Source organism: Sander lucioperca, chromosome 19 (assembly GCF_008315115.2).
Source record: "Sander lucioperca isolate FBNREF2018 chromosome 19, SLUC_FBN_1.2, whole genome shotgun sequence".
Taxonomy (NCBI): domain Eukaryota; kingdom Metazoa; phylum Chordata; class Actinopteri; order Perciformes; family Percidae; genus Sander; species Sander lucioperca.
The window spans coordinates 764052-791735 of record NC_050191.1 but is presented as its reverse complement, the minus strand read 5'-3'; the positions used below and the strand labels follow the sequence as shown (position 1 = coordinate 791735).

General features: G+C 41.0%; 1 protein-coding gene and 1 long non-coding RNA gene across 2 annotated transcripts; one reads left to right on the top strand and one right to left on the bottom strand.

Annotated features, from left to right (window-relative positions):
• Nucleotides 1–985: 985 nt before the first annotated feature.
• On the top strand, nt 986–27684 carry psmc6 (proteasome 26S subunit, ATPase 6). Its single transcript, XM_031304589.2, has 14 exons — nt 986–1241; nt 1762–1841; nt 6532–6571; nt 8167–8219; nt 10172–10239; nt 10741–10855; nt 11062–11149; nt 11704–11765; nt 11841–11964; nt 18065–18126; nt 20269–20389; nt 20474–20554; nt 26998–27069; nt 27159–27684. The coding sequence occupies exons 1-14, from the start codon at nt 1157–1159 to the stop codon at nt 27275–27277; spliced, it is 1170 nt and encodes a 389-aa protein (XP_031160449.1). The 5' UTR covers nt 986–1156; the 3' UTR covers nt 27278–27684.
• Nucleotides 4254–5131, bottom strand: LOC116053509. The gene is made up of 3 exons (XR_004105862.2): nt 4894–5131; nt 4594–4598; nt 4254–4357 (listed from the first exon to the last, which is right to left on the bottom strand). It is a non-coding gene; the product is annotated as an uncharacterized LOC116053509 (long non-coding RNA).

Here is a 27684-nt window from a genome sequence, read left to right as displayed (position 1 = left end):
TAGGCTAACAATTGTGTCATAACCACGCGACTTACTGTTGCACAGTAGAGAAATTACCGTATAGTACAGGAGAAGCTCGCAGGCAGTTTTTCGTCTTACATTAGCTGTTTAAGTGTAATTACTAATGTTAACTAGCATTTTAGTGATCAATGATTAGCCTGTGCCTATGTTATCTCCTTACATATACCTACGCTCTCCGTCTCTGCAAGATTGGGAATGATTGAGATTTCTCTTGGCACAGCTACCAGAAGACTTACAACTTTCAGACAGGTTGCTCACGTCACATTTACGTCTTTGAGCTCAGTTGGAGGCTGCGCAGTAACCCTAGCCATCACCGGAAAAGTGCTTCTAAGTGGCCTTCACTGGTCTCCGTCCAGAGCAACGGGATCTGTTAGTCCATTCTTATATATGTCAATGGTTCCTGCCCATGTTGGTATGGAGGTAAATGAGCAGGTAGATATTCTGGCCAAACAAGCACTTAAGATTACAAATGTAGACGTACAGGTTCCACTAAGCAAAGCTGAAGTCAAAACATTTATCAGGACATATGCACAGACAACATGGCAGGAGTACTGGGACATTAGTGAAATTAGAAGGCATCTTTACAATATACAAAGACAAGTTGGTGATATGAGGAAGGTGGCTTTTAAACGTAGGGAATAAAATGCCATTACTCGTCTCAGAATTGGTCATGCAGGTCTTAATTATTCATTACACAAAATAGGCAACCATCCAATTGAAAAATGCACATACTGTAACCAGCCAGAAACTGTTGAACACATATTAATACATTGCAAAGAATAAAATACCAAGAGAGAGAGCCTTTTTCAGACACTAAGTAAGGCAAACCACCACAACTTTTCACTGTCAGGGCTTTTGGGAAAACAGCAGGCAAAGCATATCACAGTATTATTTTATGTTTCTAAGAGTTTCTTTCTTTCTCATTTATTTTTTCATTTGATTATTTCTTTATTTTGTTTCTGCATTTCTTGTTCACACTCCAGTCTAAACAATAGTGTATGGCTGCAGCCTGGAGAGCTCCCGTCTCATCCCTCCCGGTGGCGGTAATGCACCTTTAAGTTGGTTTGCCAACAGCCAATGAACCAAAAAGAAAAAGGAGAAGAAGAAGAAGAAAAAGAAATAGAAGTGGAGTATCATGGCGGACACCAGGGAGAAAGCGCTGCAAGACTACAGGAAAAAATTACTTGAACACAAAGAAATTGACGGGCGGTTAAAAGAATGTAAGAGATAATTTAATTTTGCCGTTTGTGGTGTGGCATGAATACATCTTGTTTGTTTAGATAGGATAAATATTATCGGGTGGCCAGCATCAGTTAGCTGGCCAGCTAGCTAGTGCTTTGTCATGCAGTTAGCATTCTCATAGAAATGAATGGACATAAAGCTAACGTTAAACCAGTTAACACTAGCAGTGCTATCTTAGCAGAGGAGTAACTTAAATCAGTAGACGAAAAAGTCACGAAATTCACTTAACGTTAGTCTGTGTGGTGTTACCCATCACATAGATAATGTATGTGTAACGTTATAACGTTATGTTTGTCGTATCTGTTAAGTTTTACTTTAACGTTATCGGTAAGCTAACTTTAAGCAGCTATCGTTAACTTACATATCAAGCATGTTTGTTTGGCAGTATGAGCTTTCATTTTTAGCTGTAACAAACAGTTTCATTCTTGGCTGTGTTTGATAACTAAAAGTAGAAACAATAACGTTACATCCTGGGTATCCTTATTGTTTGTTTTCCAGTGAGAGAACAGCTGAGAGAACAAACTAAACAGTACGAGAAATCAGAAAATGACCTAAAGGCTCTGCAAAGTGTTGGCCAGGTAAGAATATTGTGATGGATGCCAAGATTGATACACAAACACATACACTGGCGAGCACACCGGAACAACAGCCACCACGTCACTTCTGTTTACTGATAGACAGCGTTTACCTCTGGCCAATTAATTAGCTAGTTTGTGGCTATTTGGCAGCCAGCCTTCCAAAAGAAAGCACAAAGATGAATTTAGCGACAAGCAGGAAACAGAGTCTGACCCTGGATTTCCACCGAATGCGGAACGGCTGCGGAGCGGCTCCGCCGTCCGTCAATACCCACCAGGTCCGGATTTGTTGCGGTACGGCTGCGGCCATGACTGACAGCTGTAGTCGAGGACCCACAAGATCTCACGAATTGACGTAGAATAGAACCACAAACCAACAACAGTTTGTTTCCATCTAGAGGTGTAGAGGGGAAACAACTCTGTGCTGTGTTTTCAAGGTGTACTGCAGGGAAATATGATCTGCTGTGAGCACGGTGTATTTTATTTTGAAAATTAACCGGATGTTTTATTTTGCTTCTGTGCTCGACTTCCTGTCCCGCACTATCTGCCCTGTGCTGAATTGCTTCGGACCTCTCCGGCGTCCGGCAAAAATAGAAGCTCTGCGTATCTGCTCTGGAGGGCTGCGGATCGCCGGAGTCGGAACGCAGCCGTTCTGCAGTCAGTGGAAATGCACACATTGACTTTAATGGAAACCCAATGACTCCGCTGCTATTCCGCAGCGGATCCGCAGACGTTCCGCAACCGTTGGAAATTGGGGGTTAGTTCACCCTCCTGGGAGGCTCTGACACACTTTCTGCACTCTGTGTCCGCGGACAGCTGTAGGCTTGTCCCCGTGTTAAAGTTCCATACATTGTCATGGACGCATGCAGCCACTTTCCTGAAACCGCTTGCGGGGCCAACAGAAGTCCTCCGCGGCGTGTATGTCTGAGCCTGACTCCACTGCCTCCACCTGCAGGTTGTCAGCTGTGTGTCTGCCTGGTATACTGTGTGTTGGATGGCCGACTTAACCCGCCAGTCCTTATCGTTATAGTGGCATGTGTCACATAGCTCTCCACAAGCAGAAAAAAAGAGAAGTTTAAAACGCAACTTGCTGGTGCAAAAGACTAGCAAGTTAATTTGCAGTTAAGAAATAGATTGTCTGGCCCATTTACATTTGTATCATGCAAAAGACGTTTTTTTTAAACTTTTATATTTCTTTATTTATTGGTTTAACTGACAACTTATTGTTGGTTAAACGGTTACCAGCAGGACTTGCAACCCCAAGTTTTGTCATGTAGGCCTAAGTTATAAAAAAAACTGCAATTTAATATTTTGTCCTGTAAAAACTATGCTTGGCCAGTGGATTTTTTCATCTGCCTTCCAACTTGGCCGGTGAGTCAAAAAGTTAATTTCGGACACTGGGTGCACATCTTAAATCGACCTGCAATGCAATTTTTCACATTTCCCCTAGTTTTCTGATAATACTTTGGGCATAAATACAGAAAATACAATGTGCTATTTTATTTTAGTTCACAGTCACATTTTAATTGGATGGTGCTTAACAAATGCACATTCAGAAATTTAAACAATATTATTATTATTAGGGCTGTCAAACGATTATTTTTTTTTTTTAATCACTGAATTTCTATAGTTAATCGCGATTAATCGCATGTTTTATCACATGATTAAAATTCTGTGCATTTATGAATTATTTTGCATTTCAGAACTGTTTAAGTACATATTAACAATGGAAAGCAATTCTTAGGCCTAACAAAAATAATTGTTTGGTTCCGGTTTCCGACCGACCCTGTCAATTTATGTGCAACCCAAATTTATTTTATGAGCTTGGGGAAGAAACGATGCGAATTAAAGGTCCCATGACATGGTGCTCTTTGGATGCTTTTATATAGGCCTTAGTGGTCCCCAAATACTGTATCTGATGTCTCTTTCCTGAAATTCAGCCTTGGTGCAGAATTAGAGCCACTAGAGCCAGTCCCACAATGAGCTTTCATTAGGACGTGCCATTTCTGTGTCTGTAGCTATTGAGGAGGAGAGAGGGGGGGGGGGGCAAGGCGGAGGGTGGGGGTGTGGCCTTGACCAACTGCCACTTTGCTCGTTTGAAAACCATGATGTCTCTCTCAAATTCTCTGGGCGGGCAAAGCAGAGAAAGGGGAGGTAACCTTCCAGAATGGCTCTTCTGAGCTTACTTTTTCTCAAAGGCAGAGCAGGATACCCAGAGCTCGGTTTACACCTATCACCATTTCAAGCCAATTGGGGACCATAGGCAGGCTGGGGGAACTCATATTAATGTTAAAAAAACCTCATAAAGTGAAATTTTCATGCCATGGGACCTTTTTAAATAAATACCCAAATAAAAAGTTTGAGGCAAACTATAATTACATTTTTGTACAGCACTGTAGACAAAACGTAGCTAACAAACACGATCAAATGAAAGGTAAACACCCTTTAGAGTACTCTAACGTTACAGCAAGTCCCTGTGGCTCAATGGAGGTGGCTAACAGCAGTGAAGCTAATGACAACTTCACAACACAATTCATTTACAATAGATACAAATATTATTAATTATTAATAATTATTAATAGTATTCATTTTGAATACACTTCACGCAGCACATGTAACTGATTGGAAACAATACAGATTATACATTATTTACTGCTGCTGGCGCAGATGAACTAACGCTACACTCGTTACTGTAAGTAGCCTACAATAAACCCTCCATGATTTATAAAGTCAATACTTATCAATAACCATCTACCTGTTCTACATAAACATGTCTGCTCTGTCTGCGCTGTCCACTCTTGTCCACCGCGCTGTGCAAACACAGCTCTACTCTGCAAATAGCTTTTTTTTTTTTTTTGTTTGTTTTTTTTTTTTTAACAAACAAGCTAAAATGAAAGATGTCAGTTTTGTAGTCTAACTGTTTATCTTAGTTTGCAACAGATCTTGAATTTTGGACAAACTCTTGTAAACTTAGCTGCTGTCTAAACGAACCATCCTCTCCGCTGGAGCGGTAAACCTGTGGATGTATAAGACCAAAACAGATACATGTGGCTACTTAATATGCACATGAATGACGCCTCACCATGTTTTCAATTTACTAAGCGACAACTGTACATGTAGTAACAGGTAGGCTATGTTATGAAAAAAATAGAGTATCCATCGCTACTGTAAAGAAGAGAAAAAAATCCTACCTATCCCTTGCTGCCACTGGGGGAAAAAATTAAAATTAAAAATAAAATAAATTCCATATCGACCCATGACGTCAACTGACAACCAACCAGAACCAAACATTTTTTTTATGCCTTACCAGTGTATCTTGATTGGGAATCAAATTAATGCAAAGAAAGTGACTTTATGAACTTGATTTTAAGATTTGTATTTGTTTATTATTTATTTATTTACTGTAAACAAAAGAAAAATGTGTGAATCTAGTCACACATTTGAATCTAGAGTCAATATTAGGGTTGGGTATTGTTTGGTTTGGATACCGGTGCTAAAGCAGTACTTTTAAAACAGTACCGGTGCCTTAATGGTGCCTGAACCAATACTTTTTAAGAAAGTTAAAAAAAGAAGGGTACTAAACAACAGTTGGCGTCATTAAAGAACGGCTTGTTTATTGTTAAGGCCATATGGTCAAAATTAAATGATTTAATAATATTGTAATAACTATAACAATAACTTATTTCACTAGTAAATAGCTGTTGAACGACAAAAACAACCACCAGATGGGAAAGGGACATTTAACAATAACTTTGAATGCACCACCAGGCTGTAGGTTACCAGTTTCATTGAACACACAGTCTGTGTTTTTCCAACAACGGCAGCTGCAGATTGTTATATCCCGGTGTTGGAATCCTCTACAGTGAAATACAGACAAACTTTACACCGTTTAGCTGTCAGCATTGTAACCGTGTTTAATCCAGCTACTAGCTAGCAGTAGGCTAACGTTAGCTGCTGTCGAGTATAGTGTTAACCAGCGTCTGTTTCAGAGCATCAGAGAGAAGCGCAGGCATATCAGTGGCACCGGAATGAGGCACCGAAATCCGCGTTGCTATTCCTATAGCAGCAGGATGTGTTACGAGGAAGTATAGCAAAGGGTCAAAATAGTAGCCTGTTAGGCACGACGCGAAGCCGAGTGAAGTGAAAATAAATTAATAAATGGCAGCATGTGATTAAAAAAAATGAACGTGTTATGCTCGGCCCTTAATCGCATCGCGATTAACGCGTTAATGCTGACAGCCCTAATTATTATTGTTAATTATAACATTGCCCCAGCCACATACAGGGTCACTCCTGTCTTTTTTTGTTTACACTAAAATGGCAGTCGTATCTAAGGTGATTAGACTTCACTGAGAAGGGGTATCTAACACCCAGTGTCATAAATATTGAGTGATGAGGGAGCCAGAGAAAGATGAGCTCCTGACACTCACACAAGCATTATTTGTTTTGACGACGTAGTTAAGGCGGCAGGCGTGTGTTGCTTAGGCGTGCTGCGGGAAACCCTGCTAATGTAGAGTTTTGGGTCTATGAAATCTACGAGAATTGTGTTGGAGTGTCTGTTCGTCAAGAGAAAGGAGAGGGTTCATTGGGTGAAGACAGTGAAAGGGACGTAATTAGACAAACAGGAGGGAGAGGATCAGAGTCTGATTTTATCCTGTCTTTACTAACCACATCTGTGCCTCCTTCCTTGCAGATTGTTGGAGAAGTGCTCAAACAGCTGACCGAGGAGAAATGTAAGTTCATTGGCAGACATCTCACATTCATAAGTGCAGCACAGGTAGTACCGGAAAAATGATTTTAGGTTGAGAGGACCACTGAGCCTTAAGGCTGTACCAGCCCCTAACAAGCTATACATCTGCTTAGTATCTTGGTTGTCAATCACTAGAGACTTGCTCACAAAACCCTGGTGAGTCCAGCTCATTTTTCCCCATCGCTCCACTTGTAATTACCTACAGTCTAGGTAGGCAATAGGGGTGCAACGGATCACAAAACTTGCGATACAGATCGGATCACGGTTTTGAGTCACGGATCGGATCAGCACAAAAAAGGGGGCAATTTAAATGATTCATTAAAAATGTTATAATGAAAACTTACAATAATAACTTCTTTCACCAGTAAGTTGCTGTTAAACGACAAATACAAATGAGAAAAGGGGTATTTTACAATAACTTTGAATGCACCACGAGGTTTAGCAGTTTCAAGTAAATGCAACATTTAGTCACGTCTTGTGTTGTTTTTCTGACAAAAGCAATAACCAAGTGCTAGTTTGTGTCTTTTAGCTCATATCCTTAGCAGCAGACGGTTGTACGTCCAGGTGTTTGAATCCTTTACAGGGAAATACAGTCATACTACACAGTTTAGCTGTCAGCATTTTAACCAGTCTGTGTTTAAGCCAGTTACTAGCTGTACTTAACGGTAGGCTAAAGTTACCTGTTGCCTCTAACGTCTGTTTCGGAGCATCAGAGAGCAGAGCAGGCGTTTAAGTGGCACCGAAATGAGGCACCGAAATCTGCGTTGCTATTCTGTCCGGTAGATACAGGTCGTTTAGGCAGCATTGCCATATTGGCACCGGATTTTTGCATGCGCTGTTCACATGAACAGAAAACTGCGATGTCTGTATCTTCTCACAGCAACCCTCCATTGAGATTTATCAGCTTATTTTAAGTAACAGCCACAGTGAAAATGTATTTCAAATAAAAAAAATTAAACATGATGAGAACATGACAAAAACAAATGAATTATGTACACCTTTCACTTATAGAGATATGTCCATGATAAATTCACTTGCACAGGATATCTATACAACCAATGTGTTTATGATTAAATTGTTTACTAGAGCGTGCAATTGTTTACAAAAGCACAACATTCTTCATAGATTTTCATTTTCATAGACATAATTTTGCTCTTAAAGTTTGCCTCACCAGATTAATGCATTTAACTTTAAATTCTACAAAATGTTGTTCTGGGAGAGCCGGTCACTGGACCCCTCGAAAGGGTAAAAATTCCTATTGGCTGTTTTTTAATCTCGCTATATAGGTATATTGCAGGAAAATACATATTGTAGGTTTTTTTTTTCCTAATATCATGTAGCCCTAGTCTCAACAAAACATTGCTTGGGGCATTCATCTGCATCATGCCACTTTCATGTTTCCATATCTTTACTGTCCTCTTTTTCTCCTCTCTCGCAACTGCTCTGTGACAGGCTCGCATTACGCAAGACTACCTATTGAAGCTTGGCACCGATAAAATTGACTAATGGCAATCTGTGACTGTGACACACTGTGATTAGCTCAGACATGTGACGCTAATGTGTTTTTTTTAATTCCAGTCATTGTCAAGGCCACCAACGGACCCAGATACGTGGTTGGATGCCGCAGACAGGTAGGTGCTGAACACCAATGTGCCAAGTCTCCTGTAATTGGATGTATTGTCTTCTCTCATTGGTGCGTCACCAAATGTTATGGAGACTTGATTGATTGATTGTTTCTTTTCCAGGAGATTGATAGACTAGATTTTTTAACAAAAATGCATATAGTACAAATATATTGCAAACTTGTAGGGATGTCCCGATCACAGTATTGGATCGGAGCTGATTTTGGCATTTTTTTTTAACCGATCGGGGATCGGCATTCACCACGTTTACCTTAATACGATCATTTACATCAGCTTGTAGTGATTGTTGCCTTTAATCACACACGCCCTGAGCCACAAACAAACCGCCAGACTGCCTGGATGCCAAATCAACACAATGCGCACCCACTCACCAGTGTCCAACCAGAGAGTGTCTCGTAGGTTGCCAGCCCTTATCAACAAGTAAAAAAGTTTTTTCAGTCACCTGTTTTTTACAGAAGCGGATTACTCCAATTCTCCACACTTCTTCCGTGATTTCACGAGGAAACCACACTTTAAGGCCATTGTTCCCTGGAGCCAACATCGGTAAACAGGAAAACAAAATCAAAGATTGACCATTAAACGCAAGATGTGTCACTAAGTTTAGTTTTATCAAAGATTGACTATTAAGCGCAAGAGTTTCCTTTTTGTTGTCCAGCAGGGAACTTAAAACGGTTTATTCTTTGGTTGGGATCCTAAAGAGAACAGTTTTGGTGTTGAGAGAAAAGACTCACTTGCTGCACTAAGTGAAATGTATTAAGCTTTAGACATATTTTAGTTACATGGTTTACTTAGTTATTTTTGTAAACAAAAAAACAGTGTGCAGCTCCATTATCTGAACAAATACAAGTATTGGATTGGGACTCGGTATCAGCAGATATTCACTAATTAAAAAATCGGATCGGGGGTCAAAAAAGTTGATCGGGACGTCCCTACAAACTTGCTATACATGCATTCGTTTGTGTCTGGACCCAAAGATTTAGAAACTTTTATAATACATAAGTGCATAAAACTTGAAGTTGGTCATCAAGTTTAACAAGGAGACGTTTGGGGCTTAAAACACCATCGAGCTAGGTGAGCATTATAACGTGTGTTACAAAGTGACGCACGTTTGTCATGGAAGTAAAGGCTGGACTACAATAGAGCTGTTTGTGAACAGTGTTTTCTGTTGGAGATGGTAAGTCCCTTTAGGGAGGACTTTGGGCTTTTTCACTTTGTAAACCTGTAACATGCACAAAAAAGATATATAATACAATGAAGGAAAGGGAAAAAGCCAAAAATCATAATATGAGCACTTTAAGAATATTCTAAACACTAATTCCTAGGGATGCACCGATCCGACTTTTTCAGTCCCGATACCGATGCCTGGGCTTTGTGTATCTGTCGATACCCGATACCGATCCCGTTGTTGAATTAATAATACACTGTATACCTTCCACCTTATACCTTCCTTTCACCATGTGGAAGAGACTAAAGGCACCAGACTTTCCTAACTAAGCCAAAATAACATAGATGTAATGTATTGAATTCTTATTTATTTGTACACTCAACTCTTCCAGCATGCGACACACGTGCAACAGAGGAAAAAAAAACTAACAAAACTGGATCGGCCCATGGATCTGTTAATTTTTCCGATCCCCGATCCAGCTATTTTGTCAATATCGGGACTGATAGCCGATCTTAATATCAGATCAGTGCACCCCTGGTAGTTCCCCACCCCCTCCCACCCTTGTATTTTATGTTTGTCCTGTCACTAATTTGTAGTTACGTTATGTTTTTGTACTGTGTTTCCTTTTTTGTTAATTTGTTTGTCATGGAAAATCTTCAGTAATAAAAAAGGATAGGATAAAATGTTCAAAATTTGCCAACACAATACAGTTTCACAAAACTTTGACCTCAGTGTTTAGTATGTGACCACTAATCTATGATTTGTTTCATCCCAGTTGGACAAGTCACAGCTGAAGCCAGGCACCAGAGTGGCTTTGGACATGACTACACTCACTATAATGAGGTAGGCTGGATATAATCATCACTTACAATTGGTAAACTAGTATCACAGGCCAACTGTACCCTTGTTGCACATCAGTTTTCCTCCAGGAAATTGTTTAGTTGATGGTGGTGATCACTTGGATCCAGTGACGTATTTCTGTCTTGTGATCAATTTAATTAGACGACGATGACCGCAACACAGAGATTAAATCTATGGCATTTTCTGTGTGTAATAGTGCCACTGCTTTTTTCCGGAAGAAAAATGTTTTAAACAGGGTATTTTATGATGTTGGCAATAGTGAGATGGCTCACCTTACTCACTACGGAAAAGTTAATGTATATAAAGTAATACCGCTTATCTTTGTGTAGGTTACTTATTGGAAATTTACAAATGAGTGTGTGCCTTTGAAGCTCAATTCAATCTGTAAATGCCACAAACCAAGTGCATAGTGGTTTGAGAGCAAACCATCTATACATCTGGTGATGGGTGTGTGCTAAGCCTTTGTTGCCTGTTCTTTCAAAGGTACCTGCCCAGAGAGGTGGACCCTCTAGTGTACAACATGTCCCACGAGGACCCTGGCAGCGTCTCCTACTCTGAAATTGGAGGCTTGTCTGAACAGATTCGTGAGCTGAGAGAGGTACAACAAAGCTGCAACAATTATTCAGCAGGATAGACTTCTTGAGTTTTGGCTGTTTTATATTTTCTTCTATTATCTTACTCACATTTTGATATATATGTGTTTGTATGGTGGCTTTGATTTGAAGGATTCTTAAGACCAGATACATTTTGATTTTATTATCTATTCATTGAGTCCAAAACAATGCTGCTGTTATTTTGTGGCAGGTGATTGAGCTGCCTCTGACCAACCCTGAGCTCTTCCAGAGAGTGGGGATCATCCCCCCTAAAGGCTGCTTGCTCTATGGGCCTCCAGGTCAGTAGTTAAATGAAGACACACCTGTCTTTATAAGGCCATGCACGCACATCACATTTTTAACCTGTGTCTGGTATAGGGCTGAAACAATTACTCGAGTAACTTGAATAATTTGATTAATAAAAATCCTCGAAGCTTCTTTTTAACAATGTAACTAACATTGTATACCGCAGAGAGCGAAAATAGTGAGGGGCTAAGAGAAGAGACAGGCGGAGAAAACGGATAGGGATCATTTTAAGCTGCAAAAAACAAATAATGTTACACAAGGTAACATTAACTTCTGCATGCAGTGTCTCATCCAGCGTTTAACACAACAGCACGCTACTCTGCAAATAGCGAATATTTTAGAAAGCTGTCGGTAAACTTAGCTGCTGGCGGAGACAAACCAGCCCCCTCTTCTGCAGAAAAGGCAGTCGGACTGATCAGTCGGGTCCCCGAGGTCCAAAAAGTGCCTCAGAACACACCGAATTGACGGTAGAATACTCTATTACTAAAATAATCGATAGCTGCAGCCGTAGTCTAGTATTGATGAGTGATTTTTTTTTCTTTAACAGGCACTGGGAAGACTCTTCTTGCCAGAGCAGTGGCCAGTCAGCTGGACTGTAACTTCCTCAAGGTGAGTGTCAGTGCCAATTTCAGGATGTACTTCTACACTGCAGCCAGTCAGCTGATGTCTCTGTGTGTACCGCAGGTGGTATCCAGCTCTATCGTGGACAAATACATTGGTGAGAGCGCCAGGTTGATCAGAGAGATGTTCAACTATGCCAGGGACCACCAGCCTTGCATCATCTTTATGGATGAGATTGATGCCATCGGTAAGTGACACTGGGGAACTGGTATTTTTGACTTTCCTGGGACTTTAGCATTTTAGTTTACGTTTGATGTTTTTCAAAGGGTATATTAGGGATCAAAAGGCAAGTTCATTAGTTTTCAGTGGAGGTGTGCAGCTAGACCCCTCTGAAAAAGGACTACTTTTTCTATCCCATTAGGTTTACGCTATATTTAGAATATTTTCACCGCTTTACCTTGCTGTCAGAGAGCCCTTTCCAACGTGGAACTGAAACTGTTCTATCGCTCTCTTCAAATCCACAAAGACTCGTTGTGGATAGAACGTGTGTGCCATCGACAGTACATAAGCCTGAGTAGTGTAGTACATAACAGGCTGCATTTGAGCGTTAAATATTTGAATATTATTTGAATATTTAAAAAAATAACAAATGAAATTCAAATGGTTTTAAAGAGGAAGATTGACAGCTAGAATGTGGACTAGCCAGACCTTCCTCTGCAGCGCTGTGGAGATCGGTCTGGCAATGCGAGACTAAGTCTGACCTTATTTAATGTGTATATAAATGAAGTTGCTGTTAAGTTGGATCAATGTGCTGCCCCTGGCATCTCCCTCCTAGATAGAGAGGTGAAGTCTGTTTTATGCTGATGACCTTGTTCTATTGTCTCCTAGTAGAAAGGTACTGTCAGAACTTGGCCCTTACAGTAAATGTCAAGAAAACTAATGTCATGATCTTTCAAAAACGTTCCAGATGTCAGGAAAACAAACACTAATTTGCCATAAATAATATTTGATGGTGTTATCCAACCCATTGCCCTGTAAAGTTGGGTTCCACTCAGGCATCAGAGCTAAACCCGTTGGGACAAACATCCAACAGAGTCTGTACATGAAGAATTCTGCAGATACATTTTACATGTTACATTACATTTACATTACATTACATGTCATTTAGCTGACGCTTTTTATCCAAAGCGACTTACAATTGCTATATATATCAGAGGTCGCACGCCTCTGGAGCAACTAGGGGTTAAGTGTCTTGCTCAGGGACACATTGGTTGATGTATCGCCGTGGGAATCGAACCTGGGTCTCCCACACCAAAGGCATGTGTCATATCCACTACACCATCACCACCACCCATGTACACATGTACACAGAAACACACCAACACATGCATGTAGAGCAAAATTAGGAGATACCCACTAATAATTAACATTCAAAAGAGAACACTAAAGGTTTTTAATGACCTGAAACCCAGCCCCCAAGACACCCTCCACTCCAAAGCCCTCCCAACTCAAATTACATTGGTACTACCGAGGACCGATTCACGTTAAATCGTTTATTTTTAGTTTTGTGTCTTTTGTTTTGAGTGTAAAATGTTCTAAATAAATAACAATGTTTTAACTAAAAAGGATAAATAGTGTACCGTTGGGTACCAGAACCGTATTTCAGGTACCCAACCCTAATGCTCAGTGACCACAAAATAGCAGTTGAAACAGGAAGACAAAAAATCATGACAACCAAACAAAAACGTGGCCACTGTTCGACTGATAAGGTTGAGACAGAAATGCATTCTCCTACTATGTAAAACATTCAATGAAACAGGGAAGACTAATAGAGAAGACACACCAGCCCGATAATCGGCCGTCGGACCGTCTGGCGAGGTCGGTGACTCGAGTCTGTTCGGTGTGTCCCGTGCCGTCCGAGGAGCCGTCAGCCTTCATTTGGGCCGACCCGACATGTTCAGTCGGAAGACAGGGCAGTCGGGACTTGCCCAGAAATGGGGAGCAGATGAGCCTCTCAAAATCTGACGAAAATCTTGTAAACTGACCTTTGTCAATCTGAAATGAAGACAGATTCAGCAACTGCATGGCCTATTTCTCGCTTAAAATGTTTTCAGAAACACGTTTCGGTGAACTATTTTAGTACAATATGAGATTGTATTCTGAACAAGCCGCCATGACAGTCTGGTTGTGAATTTCCGGAGAAAAAAGAACCACGTGACGCGTTCGTCCAATCAGCTGCTGGTTTTCATTTTCTGGGAAATAATCAGACTGTTAATGAAAACAATACAGAGCAGCGCCGCCTGCTGCTATGGAGACGTATTATGTTTCGCGCACGCACAGAGCATATGCTCAAGTCGCCGTCGCCTCAGTGTGTTCTGAGGCATTTTTTGGACCTTGGGGACCCGACTGATCAGTCCGACTGCCTTTTCTGCCGACGGTCGGCCTGTCTGGTTGGTGTGTCAGGGCCTTTATTTTAATTTCAACTCTAATCTCAGATTTCAAAGAGCTAAATGACCATTCAAAATTAAAAATACTTCTGAGAGAAGGAGACAAGCATAACATTTTCCATTACGAGACAATGTCTGTTTTTGTTTAGGCCTGTGTGGTATTGTCAACTGCCCATTTTGACACTCGGGCCAGACATTGAACGCAAACACGCAAAAACAGTAGGCTGCAGCCATGGTAGAAGTAGAGTAGTATATATTAGGGATTTCAACATTCATGTGCTCGTATTAAATTATATAAAGTACTTGAGTTAGTTACTCGCAAAAAAAAAGAGACACGGCCGGTGAAGTGATCCCGACTGGTAGAGATGTTCCGATACCATTTTACCCCTCCCGATACCGATTCCATTACTCGTGCTGTGGGTATCGGCCGATACTGAGTACCGATACCAGTGTGTTTAAAAAAAAAAAAAAAAAAAGGAAAAAAAACATACTACGCCTGCATGACTGTGATATGATTATCATTGTGGTAAGGCCTGAATCATATTAAACCCTTTGTAAAACATGAATGAATACAGCAAATGGAAGCCATTTCTTTTTAAATTTATTTTTAAATAGAACAGTATAAAACAGTTGTGCAACAGCAACTTAAATAAATGTAGGAATAATTATTTAAAAAAAATTAAAGTGCAGCCACAATACTGTAAAATAAAGGCATTTAAATTTGTAAATGGAACAGTATAAAACAGTAGTGCAACAGCAACTTAACTAAGTAAATATAGGAATTATTAAAAAAAAATTAAAGTGCAGCCACAATATTGTAAAATAAAGGCATTTAAATTTTTAAATAGAACAGTATAAAACAGTAGTCCAACAGCAACTTTAATGATTCCTTTAAAAAAAAACTTAAAGTGCAGCCATTATGTACTAAAATAAAAAAGCATTTAAATATTTAAATAGTGCAGTATTTAACAATAGTGCAACACCAACCTATAAAGTAAACATAAAACAAATACTAATCAAAAGAGCAGCAGCTACACAGTAAACAAAATACTTTAAAACAAGTAGGCTACACATTGCAGTAGCATTTTAGCAATTTAGTATTTCTCATAATTTCAAGAGCAAAGGCAGATTCTTCTTCAAGAAGATGAGCATTTCTGCCCTCTCTCCTCCTAGCCTGTTCCTTCTTGCATCAACAATGTTGGACGCTGCACTGAACAGTCTCTCACTGTCAACACTGGTACAAGGAGCACAGAGAAACTTTGCAGCAGTGGCAGCCAGGGTGGGAAACCGAATTTGGTTGACTCCCCAGTACTGGAATGGGCTGTCTGAGCGTGGGACAGTTTGCTCTGTCAAATATGTCTGTAAACAGTACCTTGGCTCCAAATGCTCCATTAAACGGCGAAATCCCACATTTTCGACGACAGACAGGGGTTGGTCATCCAGGACAATAAACTCCAAAATTTTGTCTGTTATCTTTGTTGCTTTTTGGCTGTCTTTGGGGAATTTATCTCGTCGCTGGAAGGCAGTTTTCAGAGTTTGCTGCTGCAGTTCGTCCTTCTTTTTCCCCTTAGCTTTGGTAAATTCGTCGTGCTCTTTAGCATGACACGTCTTCAAATGTTTGATTAAGTTGCTGGTGTTGAAATTTGCAACACTCGTGCCACCCCTCGAAATTGCTTCTTTGCATATGTTGCATGTTGCCGTCTTACTGGTGGGAACATCCACTGTAAAGTACTGCCAAACCACCGACATGATGCGCTAACGTTAGCTTCTTTTAAGGAGGCGTCAGGTGATCAATTCTTCTTCGCCCCTCTAAAACAGCAGAACACAGCGCAACTGTTTTAAGAGCAGCGAAGAACTGTCAGAGCTAACGGAGCTAACCAGTAAATAGATTCCTATTTCTAATAAATTACGTGGTATCGAATCGGTGCCTGGACTCCAGTACTCGCCGATACCGATGCCAGCATTTTCGGCAGTATCGGAGGCATTCCCGATACTGGTATCGGAATCGGAACAACTCTACCGACTGGTGCTAACGATGCCATGCTAACGTTACTGGGGGACCAGGCAAGCGGGACACAGCTGTTCACAACCACTGTGACGGACATATGACAGAAGCTGCAAGTTTGACTGCCTCATAATGGAAATGGAATTGTTGGATTGGGACACAGCTTATGTTCTCTACAGGTCGCTCTACAATGTATGTAACGTTATGTTATGGAATATTCTTGTGGCTAATGTTACCATCGCCAGCTTCAAGGTTGTAATAAGATGATTCCAACTTTGTTACAAACTGGCATGCAACCATAATGTGTAATGTACAGTGTATAGAAAAGCCGTATAACAGGGTCTGGAAAGTAGTAGTGCCAAAAATCTCCCCCCTGCCGAAATTCTTCCCCCGTCTTTTAAGCGTCTGTTGCATGATGTTGTCGAAAAAGGGTGGCTTGTCAGTCGGGTACAGAGCTCCGCGAGACCATGGGCTTTTATAACAACATAGCAGCATCTAGCAACTCCGCTGCGCTGTGGAGTAATGTCTGACAATGCGAGAGTATCATCTAGCTAACACGTGGGGTGTGGGGTTAAGCGTTTGCAACCTGGCAACCCCCGTGAGCTTCGCAGTGCATTGTAATTGCTAGTAAATGAGCCATTTTTTTATTTAATTTAATAGGGAGCTAGGGAGGGATTTTATTTTGTGCGGTGTGCAAAAAGTTAATAACAGGGTTCCTACGTGGTATGGAAAACCTAGAAAAGTAAGGAATTTGATTTTAGTAATTTCCAGGTCTGGATAAGTATGGAAAAAAGAAACAAGGGTATGGAGAAATATTTGTGTTTCCAGGCTTTCTACCATACGTTGTTATATAAAGTTCAGCCAAAATGCTTAGACCAGGGATATTTGCATTTTCAGCGAGGCAAAAGATGTACCACAACGCGATTTGGGGAAGCCTATGCTGTTTTAGCAAAGAGTGTTTTTTTTTGCGTAGCTCTTCAATTCACTACCAACGTCATAGCATGTTCCGTAGAGTAAACTGTAACTGTGTGTGTCTGTGCGTGTGTGTTGTGCCTCGTGTATTTAAGTGATAGGATATGCTTATGGCAAAAGAAGAGAAAAACAAACGCTGAACCTTTTGTGATTAACTACTTTACATGTTAATATAAGTTATGTGTTAAGTTTAAAAATGCATTATTTTAATATGTAATTATTTTACTTTATTGTTAGTTTCTTGAATAGGGTTCATAGTGAACAGTTTTATGTTATGTCAAGTTTGACTAATTTCAACCCCTAATGGTAACAGTTAAATTGCACAGTTCATTGCTTTGAATAAAATTCTGTGCGTTGAACACCTCTGGGTTTGGTTTAAATTGATTTGTATGAGCTATAGTAGTCTATCTACCCACAGGGGTGCTGCAGAAATTTTGGGCTGTACTTAATACTATGATATGCCATGTGTTAACAGTTGGATTTTCAAGTAATTTATTTAAATAATTAAGTTATTATTTGCACAGTGACATCCACATAGTCTGGAAATACAACTATGGAAAAGTATGGAATTTTGAAATGGAAAATGTGTAGGAACCTGTAATAAATAACGCAATGTTTTAAGTAAATAGCATAAATAGGTTTGAAATCGTTTTTACAACTGAAATAATTTTTTTTGTTATTACAGAGGGAAAGTACAAAAAAAAGGTACTGTTGGGAACCAAATTTCGGGTATTGATATAACGTTAAAATATTAAACAGTACCCAACCCTAACTGTTTTTCATTATTACAAACAAGGAGCTTTACATGAATACAGGTGTTCAGATTCCCCTCTTGGGGCTTAATTACTTGAGTTAGGACCTGCCTGGATGTTCTAAATCCTCACTGTAAATTATCTGTCATGTTTGTGTGTTGTTCCCTGTAGGCGGCCGTCGTTTCTCTGAGGGAACTTCTGCTGACAGAGAGATTCAAAGGACTTTGATGGAGGTAACTGAGTCACTAACAGTGTTTCCTTTTAGGATTTTTTTTTTTTTTTTAGCAGTGGAGGGCAGGTCTGTCCGAACATGGTGTCACACAACAAACTCCACATGTACAATACTCACATTTTCCTCACGAACGCACAAACCAGACAGAATGAAGAAAAGGAATAAATATAAAGTCTGCTGCCTCTCTAAACAGACATCAAAGCGCAGTGCCGCTCACTAAACCGACATCAGACTGCAGTATCGCCGTCCACCTGTGGGGGGCGTGGACAGGCTTTCCAACTAGAGTCCGGATCGGGCCGAATTTTTCTGTCCGAGTCCGGCCTGCGTCCAACAGAGCCGTGACCAAAACCGGCCCGAGCCCGACAGGCATTAAGAAATTTGTGTCCGAGCCTGACCCGAGCCGGACACAGTTAAAATCTCATTTTTTTCTCATACTAATGACACAGACATGTACGTTTGTTTGTGTGGAAAGTCCGCTTTTATTAAGCAACTGTAGGACGGCATTCGGAAATGTCAACAGATGAGCGCATCAGCGCACACGAGCCAACAAGTGCACGTTAATAAGCTTTTTAATTTAAAATGTTCAATGTGTTAACCTTTCATGATTGCTTTGTTTCCGACCGTGGTCAGAAAACCAGGTGAGAGTTGTTACCTCCAGGGCCGAAGTTATAAAATGAATAACGTTGAGGTTAAAATCCTGTTTCTGGTGAGCAAATGAATGAACTTGGCTTTCAGTCTGGGGTTTATCTCGGACACCGCACACACTGTGTACCAAACTTAAACTTATTCCACCAACCCTGCTCGGTCGCATCTACACGTCTGCTTCCTCTTTATCTCTCTTCTGCCCACTTTACACACGCACTGAGCTCTCTTAAAGGAGCCGCAGCACAAATTTACAACAAATGCCATATTGTGCTGATGTGACCAAGCCCGACCCGAACCCGACCCTCATTTCTAAATATCTGTCCGAACCCGGCCCGGCCCGTCGGGTACCGTCGGGACCCGTCGGGCTCGGGCCAGGTATCCATGCCTTATTTCCAACAGGCAGGATCATTTAAAAGGCAACCGCGAATACATTGTGCGTCTGCCCTATTTCTGATACCGTGGCGGCAGAAATTTTGCCGTGGAGGGCCGCCACTTCCAAATCAACATAGAGGAAACACTGACTAAAGTGTCCCAAACATTGAAATAAAATGCATAGAAAGGACATTCAGCTGTTTGCCGTGGTCATTTGACTAGTACAAAATAACCTGTTTTTTCAGTAACCAGTGCTTGAAACCAGCATGAAAGCACAGCGGAACCGGGGCATTGTTCGGCCTGACATGAAGATTTTTACTATTAAATATAAAATGCTAAAGACTAACACAATAACTACCAAACTAATCGATCGAGACAGCAGTAGACAAGCAGAAAACCAATCGAGGCAGCAGAAAACTAGCTGTTTTATCAATGCTTTATTCTCAAAGGCGAAGCATTGCTACTCTGCTCGGGGCTTCTCAGGTGCTGCAAGCATATCATTCCGCCCAAGTAGCAGAAGTAGCACTGCTTCGCCATTCTGAGAATATAGTTCCCAGTTTATATACGGTTAGAAGATGGCTGCATCTCATGTGACCTTGTTATTTGTACACGCTGTGACTCTACAAATCACAACATGTAAATAGGAAAATGTTGGCGTTATTTTGTCACTTATTCGGAGCAGTAGGCTAGTTGGAACCGATTACCTTCAGGATCCGTGCTAGGCTAATCTACCGGTGGAGCCGTCGGACAGAGTTACAACACGCACGGAGATGAGAAGGGTATGTATGGACTTATCTAACTCTGGGGGTTACGGTGAATAAGCTGAAGTCCCAATAAGTAGCCTCCTCTCAGTCAGTCAACAGGGCATAGAAAGCCTACCTGCTTCCCAGAGGAAGTGTAACTGCACCATGACCACTTTCAGCTCGCTATTAATAATTATATTGCAGCAAACAGGATCTGTGGAGTTTTGAAAAGTGTAACGACACTTGCAACCGCTTAACCGGCACCGCGTGACTCACTGTGACTTTAACTGCCATTATTGTCGTAAGGTGCAACAGTTAAAGTTAGCCCAAATAATTAATTAAAAGCAGTTATTGATTTAGTTGGTTTATGTGTGTTCTGTTAGCTGCTGAACCAGATGGACGGCTTTGACACGCTGCACAGAGTCAAGATGATCATGGCAACCAACAGACCTGACACTCTGGACCCCGCCCTGCTGCGGCCTGGCAGACTGGACCGTAAAATCCGTAAGATCTCTGTTCCTGTTCATTATCTGTGTCAGCTCTCCGTGACCACATGCAGCAAAACTAATGTCCTCTTCTGATCTTCAGACATTGAGCTGCCCAATGAACAGGCTCGTTTGGACATCCTCAAGATCCATTCCAGTCCTATTACCAAGCACGGAGAAATAGGTTAGTGAGTAGAACTGCTAGCTTGATGAATTCAGCTCCATAGATTTCATTTGTCCTGATCTTCTCTACACCCAAATCTGATGCTAAACTAAAGAGTTCCTACGCTAATTGACATTTCACACAAATGTCTATTAGAATAAAATGATGAGGTGATGACATTTATATCCAGAATGTCAGAAGTCAACAATGTCCTGCAAAAAAAAATCTTTTCTAGACAATTTTCAACACCGTAAGTGGGCATTCAAACAGCCTGCATCGGCCGCCAGACGGTGCTGCAAAAATGCAGGTCTTTCCATTTATTTTGAATGGGGGTTGTGCGTTTAATAACAAGGTCACATGAGACACAGCCATCTTCTAACCGTATACAACCTGGAACTATATTCTCAGAAGGCAAAGCACTGCTACTTGGGCGGAGTGATTATCGCAACACCTGAAAAGCACCGTTGTTAACTCTCTGCTCCTCACCATGGCGCTTCTCAGGTGCTGCGTGCAAATCACTCCGCCCAAGTAGCAGAAGTAGTAGTGCTACGCCTTCTGAGAATATAGTTCCCAGTTTGTATACGGTTAGAAGATGGCTGTGTCTCATGTGACCTAGTTATTTGTACACGCTTTGACTACAAATCACAACATGTAAATAGGAAAATGTTGGCATTATTTTGTCACTTATTGGGAGCAGTAGGCTAGATAGAGCCGGTTACCTCCAGGATCTGTGCTAAGCGAGGCTAGCAGTGTTCAGACAGAGTTACGACACGCACAGAGATGAGAAGGATATGTATGGACTTATCTAACTCTGGGAGATATGGTGAATAAGCTAAAGTCCCAATAAGTCGGCGTGTTTCTATAGACCTTGGCCCTCTGACCCCTCCCCAAATTACCAGCCTAGCTTATTGTGTCCTTTCTTATAGTACTGCAAAAGTTATTTGACAATTCCAGCTCTGAAACAAAAAGCCTTAACGATGCAACGGGCAAACAGCATCGAGACAGTGAGTGTTATCACCAAAACAAAGAACAGCTGATTTCTAAAGCAAAATACAAATCCTCCTTACAAATAATCACATCATCTGTGCACTTCAGCGAAATATGGTGACAACGGGCCGGGGTGCAAAACTCATGACAGAGACCCCCTCTTACCACACAAAACAAAGTACATGTCATGTGCCTATACATTATGACAGTGCACACACAGCCAAGTAACCATTAGTGACACACACTTCAGAACTGTGGACGTAAACAGCGATCACTGTATTTTGAAACCCACACCACAAATAAGCAATATTTTTACATTAGTAAATGTGCATAATCTAGTAAAGTTAAATTTACAGATGGACGTTCATTTTCATGATGAAAGTATTCCCTAATAAACCTTAAACGTACAATATGTAACTTTCTGCCGCTAGGGGTCTCTCAACCAAAACAATGGATTGTAAACAGACGTTTGATCACGTAGGGAAGTTGCGTGGAATTATGGGAGTTTTTATTGTTAAACACTCGTTGATTAGAATGCATCTGTTCCAAGCCCCCAGGAAGAGCGCCGAGTCTAAAAGCCACCATGGGCTTAGCGGATAACGGTGGTACTGCACCCCATGGCCCAGAAAGCCTTTTCACATAGACTTTGCATGGCGAAAGAAACGTCTATATTTCAGCAGATAATTTGTTTCTGGGTATATCAACTTACCAGCCCGAACACTGAAAGGGTCCTTGTTTAAAACGTTACGTTTTTAACATTTTTAACATTCACTAGAAGCGAATCCAGAATTATTAAATTTGACATGATGAACGCGCATAGTGGACGCGAGCAGAGCCGCGGGACTGCGCCCGTCCGCTCACATGACTGTTCTCCCGAGCTCATGTAGCTAGCTGTAATAATGGATATAGCTAATGGTTGTAATTCACCATGTGTTCTATTAATACATCCATGGTATTATCTTATGAAGTCATGATACATTCCAGGGATGTATGTAGCTGCTGTAAAGCCTGTTAGCTACGTGGATGTAACGTCATTAGCGTTTCCCAAACTGGCGGGCTATCGGCTAGCTAGCTAGTTGCTAACATCAGGGGTAGCTAGCATGGCTGTATTAAGATCTATACATAGCTAGCTATATGCCTACATAACGTTACTACAGACATAGTGATTACATCGCCTTGGTTCTCTCTTATAATACATCCGAGGGCTATATGCTGTAAAGCTTGTAACGTGGATGAGAGCTGAAGCCATGGATGAGCTCTGTTCACGAAACTGCAGGCTAACAGCTAGCTAGCACTAGTTAGTAGGTAGCTAGCTAGTAGCACAACATAATTATTAAATATCCTTGGTTGTCTAGCTAAATACATCTATCGTTTATTTAGCTAAGCATGTAAACGATAGGGAACAACGAAAACAATGTTTAACGTTAGTGAATATTTTAGACAATGAAAACGGCGAGTTCATGAGTTCGCCAGTAAGAGACACAACAGAGAAGCTCATGAACACGCATGTTGCTACCGGTTGCTACGACAACGCAAACAAATTGTTGCTAGTGCGCATGCCCATCGTGAGCCAACCAGCGTTATGGGCCAACAATGCGGAAGAGCCGAGCTCCATGTTTGCTTTATGCGCTTTTGAGCACTCTCATTGGAACGTACGGGGCTTCCCGCCGAACACTGTATCCAGTTCTCTTAATACATCCATGATCTGTTCACGGACGAGTTTACCCATTCAAGTTTATTCACGTTACGTTTAGTAACGTTTATTCATGTCATGCTAATAAAATAGCTGCAGTTTCCCCAACATAATTACGTTTTTCTTGATTCAATCTGTATTGGTAGCTGGCTGACCAGTTAGCTAGTGAGCCGGCAAGCTAACATTAGCAGGTTTTACCACACTATCACAGTCTATTTCACATGTATCGCTAGCTACTCAACGAGGCTGAGAGACGGGTGTGGGTGGGGATTGCAGGGGGACACTCTGCGATGATGTTCGATACCTGTTGTGCAGCAGCAGAACATCTCCTAGCTGCCCGATCTCCCCCTTCACTTTTCTGTTATCTTAACTATTCGTTTTGGTGCTTAACACACCTGTTGTTGGGTTAATTTAGCTAGCTAACTGTAAAGACAGCTAAACGCGAAGGGGGGAGAAATTCGGCAGTTAGGAGATTTCTGGAACAAACGCCGTTTACGGAGAAGTAGCTAGCTAGCTAACATTATGGATGGCCGATGTTGTGACTAGGATACCTTGGCTAGCAGTCGAGGTGGCCGAGTGGTTAAGGTGATGCCTGGGTCTGATATTCTCTGTTTCCCGTCGCTTCATTAAACTGCCGTTTGCGCCGTTAGCACCCGGCACTGGCTGGGGCTAACGGTAACTAACTATTGCTACATGTCCCGGCTGTGTTGTCAGCTATCATCCCGAATGAAGTCTCTTTGTGCTTGGGGAGTGAGGCAGGCAGACCGGAGTGTGCTAGCTGGCTAAATTAGCATTAGATTAATCGTCTATATAGCTATACAGCTAACGCTAACGTTACTAGTGAACTTATTCGTGGGTTAGCGCAGTGCTGCTTTTATCCATGGTCAAAACAATTATACTACTAATAACTTTAGGGGCGTGATGAACAATGTTGTAACCCTATGATGTTATCCACCAAGCATTAGCTAGCATGAATGTTAGCTACTTGTCAATCAGCACATACATTGTAGTAACATTAAGCTGGATTCATATTGATATGTATCAATAAATAAGGTTTCTGCCGTATTACAGTGTTGCAAAGTGGCATGTAATTAATCACAAAATGATGCATTTTGGCAGAAAAAGCAGTGTTACCAGTATTTTTTTCTGTGACATTGTATGATTTACAATTACTCTCGAACATAGCATCTGGGTGCCGTGTTTTGCCGGAAGTAACGAGTGACGCCACTGACGGGCGGCTAAATGAAATGTGACTTGTCTGAAAATAAAATAACAGATTTCTCTGGGTTTGACATTTAATGGAAACATTTGGAACTACACAACTCAAAAAAATATATAATATAGGTGTGGTCGTTTTTAGACATTTTAATGCAGAAAAGTTACATATTGTACCTTTAACATATACAAAACAGTGGTAGTGGCGGCCAGAATAAAATCAGTTTTAGATTTTAAATAACTTAGCAATGATGATTGCATTACTTGAAAACAAAGTTCATGTGTAACGTTAAACGCTGAAGTCAAAATGTCACAATAGCATTGGTTTCTGGATTTTTCTGGATTAACTCCACCTTTTCATTAAAAGTTCATCTTAAAAACCAGTGGATAATAAATTTGCCACAATGTCTTCCTCATAGTGTTGGTCCTCCTCAGCAGCGATAAAGTTACCCCCAGCTTCCATCATGAACCAATTGGGATGGGTACCGAAACCCGGTATTAAATGGGCCCCAGGGGTAAATTATGAAAGACCGGAGCATCGTTAAGCTCTGACGCTATCAGTTTTGCTATAGGTACTGGAGGAGAAAAAAAATTAGCCTATTTGTTGCTACGTAAAGGCAATAATAATTTCATCACAACTCCAATTTCGTTTCAATTTACGACGTTCGTCTACGATGCATTTTTGCTATTCCCAATCCAAAAGAAAGCTCTCTCCCTCTCTCTCAGAACCCATGTGCGAGGGGCGGGGGCAGCTGAGTGCTCACTCACACACGTTGCATCACACACGAAAACCTGTTTTTGCGATGGCTAAATAACGTCAATAACTGATGCTGACAAACAATCCTTGTTGCCACAATTGCAACAAGTATTTTGCATGTAAGTTGTCCCAGGTATGTTGTATGCTAGCAGCCTGGAGCCCCCACACGGAGTTAAGTAAATTATACGACAACATGAGTTAATGATTACAAGTAACTATTAACCAGCTGATTGTTGTGGGCACGTTCATAAATTCAATCTGAAATGGTCAGAAAGTGTAATGGTAGTGAGCTGCAGGGAACACTATAAGCCAGCAGAGGTCCCGACTTCTGCCAGAAAACGCAAACATGTTGATCTTTTCTCCAGAAGAACAGCTAAGAACTGTTTGGCCTTTTGCAGCCTATCTGCATGTCTCACCCCAGTCAAATAACGATGTTTAAAAAAAAATGCTGTTTCCTTTGCTGGAAAAATGCTTTTGTAGTTTGCTACTCAATTAATATACACTACATATGAGAAAATAATGCAGTGTCAATTCTGTTGTTAATTTGTTTTTTGTTAAGATTATTTTTTGGGCATTTTTAGGCCTTTATTGACAGGACAGCTGAAGAAATGAAAGGGGAGAGAGTGGAGGAATGACATGCAGCAAAGGGTTGCAGGTCGGAGTCAAACCCGGGCTCGCTGCGTCGAGGAGTAAACCTCTATATATGGGTGCCCGCTCTACCAACTGAGCTATCCGGGCGCCCCAATTTGTTTATTTTTTCCTCAAAAAAAAAAAAAAAAAAAAAAAAAAAGTACAGATAAGAATACCGTTAAAGTACCGTATCGGTAAGAGTAGTAATACCATTAAAATCTTAACGATACCCATCCCTATGAACCAACTGGTTGGCTAACATTAGCAAGCCTAGCGTTAGTTTAGCGGTGGTGCTAGCTTGTGTACATATGTCTGGCTTTTGCCTCAGCGAGCGGAACTTGTCATAAAGTTAGCAATAACAAAGCCCGCCTATTTAGAGTGAAGATATGATTGGTCAATTTGACTGTCATTTGAAATGACTCTCTCATTGAAAACTATTGCTTGGCCCTCTGTAAATTTATAGCTGGACCACCAGTCACAGAGCTGAACGCATAACATCTTCCTTGCAACATCATAGGCAGCAAAATGCTGATAGGTCGACAATTCATTTAACCCTTTATATTCCAACGCAAACTGAATAGGCAGTTTTGAAGGGTTTATTTCCTCTAACGTTTTGTTTAGATGTTGATTGTCAAATTATGAATTGACAAAAAAAATTGCAACTGATGACTTTTTAAATATTCTTTAGAATATCTTAGGCCCTCACGGTTCCCCACTGATTGTCCTGTTAGTAGGAACTTTTCTTAACAATATATGGGTTGTGTTTTTATTCATTATTTAACTTTCAAATTGTAGTGTGGCAAAATGTTAATCCCGCAAGGGGAAATTAAATTTGTTCACTCTGTTGTTGTTACACACATTACACACAGGCCCAAAATACACACACATGCTCAGCACCTATATATGCACAAATGGGGAGATGTCAGAGTGCTGCCCATGGGAAGGCTCCCTGAGCAGTTGGGAATTCGGTGCCTTGCTCAAGGGCACCTTTGCAGTGCCCAGGAGGTAAACTGGCACCTCTCCAGCTACCAGTCCACACTTGTTCTGTATAGGAACTTTAAATGGCGACCCTCTGGTAGCCAAGTCCCTTCTGACTGAGCTACTGCCACCAGTTACAGTACACTTGTAAGCATTTGGCCAAAAGTGCCTGAGCTTCTCTCATCCACCTCTGGTTGTTTTCAGATTATGAAGCGATTGTGAAGCTGTCAGACGGTTTCAACGGAGCAGATCTGAGAAACGTGTGCACAGAAGCAGGTTGGACATTGTCATTCAATATTGTCATTGGTTTAATTTCCTCAGTTCACGGTATTCACGAACAGCTCTATTCATGTGTTTGTTTGCAGGTTTGTTTGCCATCCGCTCTGATCGTGAGTATGTCACTCAAGAAGACTTCATGAAAGCTGTGCGGAAAGTGGCTGATTCAAAGAAGCTTGAGTCCAAGCTGGACTACAAGCCTGTATAAACCCTATATGTGTCATCCTTGTCTGATATTTTTCATTGCATGTTCATGGACTTGCAGTGTTGTTCCATGCTTCAATGGCAGGAAAAACTGTTTGTTTGTGGGAAGCAAAATTAGAAAAAGTGCATGGACACACAGTTGCTAACAAAGTGACTTTCACTAAGTGACCCATTTCCTTTTGCTACTCTGACCTGCCTTTTTTAACACTGGATCAAAAGGCTGATCATTCTGGCATCCCACAAAACAAATAAATAAAATGACTTAATGTACTGAAAATGTACTATTCTATCGAAAGTTCTGTGTTTTTCAATTAAAAATTCTTTTCTCTCATTACCTTCAAGTGAGTGTGATGGACATTCAGCATCTTAGTCACTGCATTGTCCAAAACTGATTTTAAAGTTTGTTCCTAA